The following is a 10,462-nucleotide window of genomic DNA, read 5'->3' as shown; positions in this document are numbered from 1 at the left end:
TAGAATCTTATATCCATTCGCTCTGGTCCTGTACCAGGTCAGTTTGGGATCCGGTCTGTCGAATTAGCTGATATTGCTGTGTCACCAGTGGTTTTGCAGCCCCAATAGCGACAATAAAAGTGGGATGTCCCACTACAGTAGGTTCACTCTCTGGGTCTGTGAAACCCGGGGCATAAGTGTTCTTAACATACTTTGGTGACTTCAGTCCCCATAGCTTCCCCAAGGATTTAACCCGAGTTGCCCCCGGGGGGGGAATGGTTGTGAAGGCGGTCAAAGTAATTTTCTACGTCCTAATTGGCTGGAGTTCCCATTGCTAGCTTGCAGATGTTAGGGTGTACTAGCTGCAGGGCTTGCAGATGGGCTTGAGGAACTGAGTTATGTGTCTTTGGAAATTGGGCTATTGATAAGGTAACTTCTTTGTTGTAAATCTCAAGGACATTTGCAAACAAAGGGAGACTCCTGCCTTACAAGACTGTGATCTCTGCAATATAAACATTTGTTCTTTTTTTTTCTCAGGGCAGTCAGGGGTGCCTGTGAAAGGTCACACATATTACCAAGGGGAGGGGTGGAGAGGGGGTGCAAGGCACCAGCCCTTGCTCCCTCTTCAGCCAGCCTCCTGAACAATTTTGACCCTTAAATCTTTAAGGTGGTTGAAGGTGGAAGGTCTTATCTTCTGTAACTTCTTCCTGCTGAATAGGGGCGTAGAGCTGTCCCTACCTACTCAGGTCAACATTGATCAGTGGAGGAATGTATAGGGGAGTTACGAAAGGCGGAGGCAGCTGAATCCAGTGCTGACAGTGAAAAAGTATCTTTGCGCATGGTAAGGATCATCTGTCATGATGAAGTCATTGCAGCGATGGAGTCTCGGCACCAAGTAGAGAAACAGCGAACAAAGCAACATATTAAGGCTAATAAGGCAATAAGAATGAGAGGCCTGAAAAGGAGAGTTGGCCATAGCCCTCCTCCAAGCCAGGAACTTAACCAATCACTAAAAGAGAGAGGGATCTTGTAGAGCCTTAATCTGGGCATTTATATTCTTTATTAATCCTGTGACACTTTTGTGATAGTCTGGGATGTACACACAACATTCTGTCTTGAGAATTACATATATGCCACATGACATCCTCTAGTCACAAAGATGGAACAAAAATGGATGCTAAGTGATTATACCATTTAAAAAATAGATCGCATCCATCTTTGTTTTAAGTTGGGGAGATTAGCTGGAGTTGTAATGGTTTTAGTAATGCGCCCATGAATCCAGGCAAATCCTAAGGTACAGCGACCTATCCACCCTGGAGGAAGCCAGGGCCACAGGTTTGTTTCACATATCCAGTGGGTTCTGTTTGGAGCTGGCCATCTAATGCCAGGTCACCTTGTCCAGTTAATAGCCTGGAGTACTGTTACTTGGGAACACATTTCTAGTGATAGCCATCCTAGATATCGTGCGTTCTTTGCCCAAGTATCACTCGTATGATTTCTTTGTTCCCAGCATAAAACTGCCTTCTGACTGAGCCGTCCAATCGTGGGTGTAAGCCACAGATATGCATCACAGATCTGATATATGCCATCTTCAGTATAGCGATAAGGAGGGTTTGTAACTTAGGCCTATATTTGATTGGGGAGTTATGGCTTGATAGCAATCTCCTTTCCTTCCAAATAGCTCCATGGGCATGTAGTACCAGGAAAGCATATTTGGAGTCAGTATAAATATTAATTCTTAGGCTTTGGCAATTGGAAAGTGCTAGTGAGCACTACGGTATACCTAGCTTTTCTTATTTTTTTTTTTTTCTATGAAAACTATTGTCATCAGTAAACTGTCATTCATCTGGCATATCTGTAAGTATAGCCCAATATTTAATTAGTCGGCCTTCATCATTCTTTGGTGGCCTTTGAATTCTAGGAAAAATCTGGACCTGATGTGAACTCATTAGTTAGGGGCTGTTTTAGGTTTCGCTAAAGCATCTGTTTGCAATTGCACCTCAACAGAGGTGGCCTCTAGGATAAATATGACTAAGGGATGAAACCAATAAGAAGACCTTTGAGTGGTCCAGCCTTAACAATATCCTGATTACAGAGGATCACTGGCAAGTGAGAAAACTTGTCAAGAGATAAGGGGAGTTCCCCATGCATCATCCGATCTAATCATAAAGAAAGTGGGGTCATCCATTATCTCTATAAGTCCATAGTTAATCCTATGGAGTGCAATAGGCTGGCCTTTAGGCAATTTCATTATCCCAGCCACAAACAAGGTGTTAGTTAAGTTATACAATTATAGGGGAATCAATCCCATTTTCCAGTCGTTTAATCATGTGCCGTGGGGTCTTGTTAATATACCCACAAGATAATAAGATTGATTAAAGAAGCTATTGTGTAACTTCTCTGAAGTTTACCTCAAATTGTTTAGCTTAGGTAAACAAACATTTAAAGACAATCGAATCTAGAATTTAATATCCATAAAGGTGTGTTATTAAAATATAATTTTTCTCTCTAAGATAACCCTCATTTACAGAGATAGCCAAATCAGGACTAAGTCACTTGTGAAACAAGTTTAGTTTTAACAAACTTGGCCCATTATTTACATAAGCTCAGCAAGAACAGTTGAGTGTGATCATATAGATCTTTTAGAATCTGCTTTGCTGGAACTTCTTATAAGGAATCTCTAGGTTGAACTTCTAGTAGCCTCTCCAGGCCAGAAGCCAAGCCACATACTTGCCATCAGGCATGCCTGCAATACCTGTCGATTTGGGCATATGCCTCTTCATGAGATTCTGCACCTACCAAGGAGTGACATTCTTTACTCACCTGGTGAGGCTGCTGGGAACTCTGTAAACAAGGTATCAGGCCAATAGTCCCAAGGGGCTTTATGGCTCCAGGTTTCATAAAGTCAACCTTAGTTCCTTAAAGCTGTCTGGTCATATCTGAGTCTATGCATGTCTTTTTCAACTATGACATTCCAGTCAAAGCCTTGGTAAAATAACCAGTTTCCAATGCTGTCCTGTTACAAAGAGAACAGATTCTTATTGAACTTATGCAAATGACTGATTGCCATGGAAGAAAGAATACTTATTGAGACCTTTTGGTTTCAGAGGGTTTAGATAGAGAGAAAAGTTGAATGCCTTGAGCACTTTTACATCTCTGTGAGTTACAGATAACTTAAGAAAAAGTATCCCTAGTCTGGAAGAGCAAACATTAGAGAGAACCAGCAATGTCTAAAATAAGAGACACAACATTATAATCTTTTAGTTCATTTAGTTCCATGTTACTAATTCTGGTGAATGCACCTTTAGTTAGTTCTGGAAATTCTTACCCATTTCAGTTTTAGGATTTTCAAGTATATCAAATATCTATTTGTCCTGAAAGTCCTTTATATGAATCTCCTTTAAGATAAAACTCATTTTACAAGAGAATTAAAACAATTACAAATGACAAAAACTCGGAATGTATACGGTTAGAGCTGAAGAGACGGGAGTTTACAATTTAGCTGACAAGGAAATCAGGTTACTTCTGTGACACATAACATTTCTGTAATTATAATATCAAGCGATGATCTTTTAAAACATTTAAAACTTTAGGAAATGTATAGAATCTCTAGAATAATTATAGCATTTTCCCAAATGTAACCCAAGGTTTATCATTGGTTTAAATCTTGTCAACAATTGCTAAAATCTTAGAAAGTTTTAAAGCACATGCCTAAATATAATTAGGGATGTTAAACACGTGATAAAACAAAACATAGAGACTGGGTTTTCTGGGCTGGCAAAGAGAAAACCATTTACATTCTCTTATCTGATCAATTAATCTAAGAAAACTTTGTCCTTTTAAACAAAGAAAATCAGCTTTTTTTTTTTATACCAGTGTCTTTTCCCTTTTTAATTTTATTTTTAAGTGTGCAGTCTTAAGATAGGAGTTTTCTGGGTTTTTCTCCCATCATGAATGATGTCGCAGACAAGGGAGGGGGATCTTTCCCCTGCTGTCCTGCTCGCATTCCCCACAGGAACTTAGGAGCGTTTTAGCTAAGGCCTGTCCGAATAAACCCTAGACCAGGCTACTCCGTGGAGTAGATGACCGTTCTGTCATATGACGCCCTGCGAGACTCAGGGTGCAGCCCACTCAGACTCCGTAGCTGAAGCAGTGAAGCCGTACAGACAGATTTACACAGTCAGGCACTCTTCAGATTCAAACAGGTTGGATACCCTCCCTTTTGGGTATCTCTGGCTAATGGGAGGTGATCAATCTCCCTTTTTACTCTTTACAGATTAGAGTGAATTTCTATGGTTACAGGCAATGGAGGATGGCAACCGGGTGTTTTCGCAGTCTCTCAAGGTTGGGCTTCTTCCTTAATCTCTCAAGGCCAAATGGCCCTTATACTTTACTTGGAAGTATAATCTATGTGGAGGCAGGTCAGGAGAGTATTAAATCACCTTGGAGGTTGTTTTTCTTCCTTTTTAGTCTGTCCTGACCATATCTAAAATTCCTTTTCTGAAGATTTCCCTTCACAAACCTTTTACATCTTTTCTTTGCATTCAGGTTTTGTCCCAAGCCATTTTCTTTCAAACAACCATTTTATTGAGGACAAAATTACCTTCCCTAACCTTCAACAAAATGTATTCCCATTCCTTAAATCTTTTTTACATATCACCTACTTTTTTATAGAGTTTTCCTTATTTTTATCAGTTTTAGTTACACTAAGCAGAACTTTGTATTCTTAGAAACACCTTTAGTTATTAGCCATTTGTGAACTGTTACAACAGAATTTTTCAGGTGGCAAATTTATGAATCAGTTAAGTGGAAAACAAGTTTATCAGCAGATTTAAATACTTTTCTACATCCAGTAATTAACGACTTAGCCTTTTATCCTGTTTGGTTAAGATATAGATGTCCACAATTCAATTCCGTTTGTCATCCAAGCAAAACTTTAAAACTTTCAGGTTACCAAAGACTTTGAAAGCTACTTCAGCAATTACCCATTAGAACTTTGAGACAGACAATTAACCATCAGTTTAGTCATTTCTTTGCCCCAATAGAGGAGCAGATGCCATGCTTTTCCACCAGCAAGGGGGGAGGGGTTAAGCAGTCCAAGTCGGGCCAGAGAACACAGGGAAACTTCCCCGAAACAAAGAGAGTTTCGGCAGCTGCTCGGGAATATTCCTTATGGTCTCTGTCTCGAGTTAGACCAACCCGTTGGTTCCAGTTATAGCCATTAACATGGGAAGTGAGTGAGGGAGAAACCCCCACATCTATTAGGAGAAACTCAGAATCTCTCCAGTGACCTAAAGTGAGACTTAAGGGGGTGGTAAGTGTTTGCCCCATTTTAGAGTCAAAGAAAACACCAAGGACAATAAGTAAGACACACAAAACAGTTAACAAGAAGGACGCTGCGCGATTTCGGTACAAAACCGAAAGCAAAAACTCAAGCGGAGATCCTGGGGGTCCGGATTCCCCCTCTCCAACCAAGGCCACGTATCTCTCTGATACAGGCTGAGCTCCAAATGCCCCGCTGCACCAGGGCCCAAATGTCCCGAAGGACTCAAATGTCCCGCCCGGGAGGACTACAAACGCCTCTGGAACGTCTTCCAGGGCTGCGAGGGAGAAGTCCGAGCCCGTCAGCTCCTTCTGGCCCCCGCCAAATACAAATGGATCCGATCGAACCCCAAACCAAACGCATGCGCAAATACTCAAATGTCCCGTCCGGCGGGACTACAAACGCCTCTGGAACGTCTTCCAGGGCTGCGAGGGAGAAGTCCGAGCCCGTCAGCTCCTTCTGGCCCTCGCCAAATACAAATGGATCCGATCGAACCCCAAACCAAACGCATGCGCAAATTCACAAGTAACAGGTTCAGAGGCAGCCACAGACGCAACGAACAGACACAACGAATAGAGTGCTGGCCAGCTTACCTCCTGACAGTGGGTCGGTGGTCCTTGGGTGGGGGGTCTCGTATCCCAGGACGAGCCCCCAAATGAAAGATCCCCCGGGGCTCCAAGCACCCCGGAATGGACCCCTTCTCAGGAGGAGACCCCCGGACCCAAAAACCAAGCCGAGTCCACTGATCAGATGCAAACAGCACGAGGTTTATTGAGTTGACACAGGTACCTGCGGGCGGTCAAGTCTTAGGAAGACTCGCGCGCCAGCCCTTTGTTCAGGGCCTTTTTATGGGGTTTGGGGAAGCGAAAGCATACGTACAGAAGCAGAAACATAGTTACAAAGTTTTCATTGGCTGGTTTGAATGTAAGGCATACTCGGTGTTTGTAGATTGGCTTTGAAGGATCCCGGCCCGCGAAGAGAAAGGTGGGGAGGGGGAGTGAGGAGGGGGAGTTGGACCTTATTACTCAGCAGAGAAGCATCCTGCCTACGTGACTAGGCCCACGTACCTAGGCGACCCCCCTTGCCTACATGACTATGCACATAAAGTATCCTGTTGAAACAGGAGACCAGTATCACCCCCTAAAAGCCAAGTGGTTACAGAAAGGCAAGGGAGTGGTTAAACAATTAACTGGGGGAGGGGTCTAACAGGGGAAGGGCGAGTGATTACAGAAAAGCCAAGAAGCAGTTAGTTAATCAAAGGCTGGGGGGGGGGTGTCTATATGCGGAGTCTTTCACAAACTGATAGACACCAGACCTAAAATAGGTCAAGGGTACGTGATGAGCACTGGGGAAAGTAGAGAATCACTGTATTATACACCTGAAGCTAATATAAATTATATATTCGGTATACTGGAATTAAAAATGTTTTTAAATAATAAAAAAAGAGGAAGACACTAGCATAACTGATAAATTTTCTTTGGATTAAAAAAAAATTAGATGGATGCCTGGGTGGCTCCATTGGTTAAGCATCTGACTATTGATCTCAGCTCAGGTCTTGATCTCAGTATCATGAGTTCAAGCCCCACCTTGAGGGGGTTACTTAAAAAATAAACAAATAAAAATTTAAGAAGTTTAGAAAGATATTACCATAGTCACCCTTAAAAAAATGATATATCGATTTATAGTCCCACCAACAATGTGTAGAGCTCCTACTCTACCCATGCCCAAATATGTGTTATCCAATCATTTTGTGCTTGCTTATATGATAAGTAAAAATGATATTTGCATTTTTTAAAAAGTTGATCACTAACGAAATGTCCACCAGTAGGCAATGACTAAGTCAATATGGAAAAATTCATACTGTGGAATATTATCTAATAGCTAAAAATTGTATCATGAGGACCCACATACGGTGACTTGGAAAGAGATTCACAATATATTATTATACGAAAAAAGACATCTTAATGAACAATGAGTCATCACAATTCCTTTTTTAAAAAATTTGAGTACTGTTGACACACAGGTCAACAGTTTCAGATGCACAACATAATGATTTGACAAGTTTATACATTATAGTGTGTTTACAAGTCTAGCTGCCATGTGTCCCCATATATATCCCTATTACAGTATCATTGACTGTATTTCTTATGCTATGCCTTTTATTCCCATGATTTATTCATTTCCTTACTGGAAGCCTGTGTCTCCTACTTCCCTTTACCCATTTTGCTCAGCCCCCATCACCTTCCTCTGGCAACCATCTGTTTGTGCCCTGTATTTATAGGTCGACTTTTTAATTTGTTTATTCATTTTTTTAAAGATTCCACTTATGAGTGAAATGATGTATTTGTCTTTCTTGGTCTGACTTATTACACTTAGCATAATACCCTCCAGGTCTACTGTGTTGTTCCAAATGACATGATCTCATCCTTTTTACGGCTGTGTAATATTCCTCTGTGTGTGTGTGACCATTGAGTATGATGTTAGCTATGGGTTTGTCATATATGGCCTTTATTATGTTGAGGTGTGTTCCCTCAAACTCGACTTTCTTTCTTTCTTTTTTTTTAAATAAAAATAAAATCTTAAAAAAAAAAAAGAATGGGTTTAACTTTCATGCATAACTACTTACCAGTTTTCATGGCACACTCTGACTTGCTGTTCTTTTCATTTTTGAAAACCCAGAGGACGAGGAGAAAGTTCTACCTGAAGACTTGATCAGGCGCTCAAAGAAAAAGCGCTGGCAAATCCCCATGTCGCCCGACCAGTTCCTTCTCACGGTGAATGCCCTGCAGCAGGCCCATAAGTCAGGGGAGTTTGCCTATCCCCAGAGGCCCCAAACCCAAGTCATTGATGCCTGGGGACCTTCAATTTCACACCCAAGGAAGGTCCTGAATTTCAAAGGAATATCAGTCCAACAGGCAGTTAATAGGTTGCGACATAGCAACCCACCCATCGACGTGAAGCAAACCAGTATTCCCCTGGAGATCCAGAAACTGCAGCCCAACCTGAAGAACTCTTTGCACAGTCCCCAAGTCCAGTCCACCATACCCCAACCTGTGATCATCTATCCCAGATTCGCTGGTGGCCTTAAGGGAGAAGACCAAGCGACCGGCCCCATCGGCGGGACAGTGCGTAGCTGTAGCCCTTTAACCAGCCTGCAGGTCATTAAACCGAACCGCATGCTGGCTCCCCCCGTGGGCATGAGAACCAAGTCCATCAAGAAAGATCGACCTCGCTTCTACACGACCCTTGATCCCTTTAGAATGAACACCGAGTTCATGTTGTTGACTGTAAAGGAGGAGAAGGAGTACAGGGAGGCCAAAATGAAGGAGTTCCAGGCCAGAAAGCCCAGAGACGTGGTCAGTCCAGAAAAAGCCAGCAGAGCTGCCTGGATCAGGAAGATCAAGGCCTGCCAATCGATCATTTCATGAAGCAAGGGAAGACAGCAGCCCCTGAACTTGGACAAAACGTATTTATCTGAACCAGCTTTGGGAAATGAACATCTTACAATAAACAGAGAACCCAAGTGGATGTTGGTGTTTGTCCTTTTTGTTTTGCCTGTTTGTTTGTTTATTTTGGATTGTCCCTTGGCAGTGTGGGAGGTCTTAATCATCTTCCTATAAGCCAAAAGACTGATAAGATCAAATCAAGAAAACAGAGGCAGGGAGGGGGGTGTTGCTGGGAGAGACTGGCATCTGTAGTCCCACTGGTAACCAGTTAATGAAACTTATGAAAATCCAGCTTCAGGTGGGTGATGGGAAAGTGACCTTTGGAAATTAGATACCACTCATCACCACCAATTTAGTGCCATCGTTCTGGTAGCAAATGAACTGATGGGATTGTATCATAAGAATGCACTGGAATTCCCTGGTATTTTTGCACAGAAGCCTGATGAAACTCAATGACTTAAGAATCTATTTTTTTTTTTAAAGATGTTATTTATTTATTTGACAGACACAGCGAGAGAAGGGAACACAAGCATGGAGAGTAGGAGAGGAAGAAGCAGGCATCCCGCCGAGCATGGAGCCTGATGTGGGGCGCCATCCTAGAACCCTGGGATCGTGACCTGAGCCGAAGGCAGTCGCTTAACAACTGAGTCACCCAGGCGCCCCTTCAGTTAAGAATCTAAAAGGAGAAGCTCTCAGTGAGGTTGACCTATGCATTTGAGAATATTATGTGTTCTTTTCCTTCTCAGGGCTAATGTCTATGGAACAGAATTGACCATATTCATCTTTTCTTCAAAGAGGGACACTAATATGGGGCACCTTGGTGGCCCAGTGGGTTAAAGCCTCTGCCTTCGGCTCAGGTCATGGTCCCAGGGTGCTGGGATCGAGCCCCACATCCGACTCTCTGCTCAGCAGGGAGCCTGCTTTCCTTCCTCTCTCTCTGCCTGCCTCTCTGCCTACTTGTGATCTCTGTCTGTCAAATAAACAAAATCTTTAAAAAAAAAAAAAAAGGGACACTAATATCAAGTGTGTTGATGTTTCCACCCAGACCTTCCAAGGATGGTGTCAGGGACCAGGCAGGTAATTGAAAAGGGTGTCGCACACTACAGGAGTTATAGCCCATTGGAGAGCCCAAGTCCTATCCAAAGGGGTAGCTTCTCCTCGGTGGTTCAGCATGAATATCAGATGGTGTAGGATAATAGAAAATATATATTGGTCTTTTCCCCTAGTTCCTGGCATAAAGTTTCTGAAATCCTTATAAATTTCTAACTGATAGAAACATAGGATCATCTTTTGTTTTAATAAGGGGACTCAAAGTGGGCTCCTGGATGGCTCCCCCAATCCTCCAAAGAGGAGAGAGGGGGGCTGGAAATAGAGTTAATGATCCCTCATGCCTACGTGATGAAACCTCTATAAAAACTCAATATCATGAGATTCAGAGAGCTTCCAGTTTAGAGAAGACATCCATGTGCTGGGTGAGGTACCCCAACGCCATGGACCCTCCCAGACCTGGCTCTGTGTGTATCTGGTTGTTCATCTGAATCTTTAAATAAACTGGTACATGTAAGTTTCCCTGAGTTCTGTGAACCCCTCTAGCAAATTAATTAAACTCAGGAAGATCAGAAGGAGCCCAGGTTGGCTCTGGGCTCAGTGTGGGGTTGGCTTCAGAGTCTTTCTCCCTCTCCCTCCCATTCACTCACTCTGTCTCAAATAAATA

General features: G+C 42.7%; 1 protein-coding gene across 4 annotated transcripts in view; it reads left to right on the top strand.

Moving 5' to 3' along the window:
- The window catches only part of CDRT1 (CMT1A duplicated region transcript 1), a 41,889-nt gene extending 33,059 nt beyond the window's left edge, over positions 1-8,830 (top strand). For 3 of the 4 annotated variants that reach the window (XM_044249146.1, XM_044249145.1, XM_044249144.1), the window contains one exon: positions 7,982-8,830. In XM_044249146.1, coding sequence (XP_044105081.1) covers positions 7,982-8,730 — 749 coding nt within the window. In that variant the 3' untranslated portion in view covers positions 8,731-8,830. The remainder of the gene's footprint in view (positions 1-7,981) is intronic. The other variant, XM_044249147.1, reaches the window with a different exon arrangement.
- The last annotated feature ends 1,632 nt before the right edge of the window (positions 8,831-10,462 follow it).

This window comes from Neovison vison, chromosome 5 (genome assembly GCF_020171115.1).
Source record: "Neovison vison isolate M4711 chromosome 5, ASM_NN_V1, whole genome shotgun sequence".
Classification (NCBI taxonomy): domain Eukaryota; kingdom Metazoa; phylum Chordata; class Mammalia; order Carnivora; family Mustelidae; genus Neogale; species Neogale vison.
This window is presented reverse-complemented; position numbering and strand designations above follow the sequence as displayed.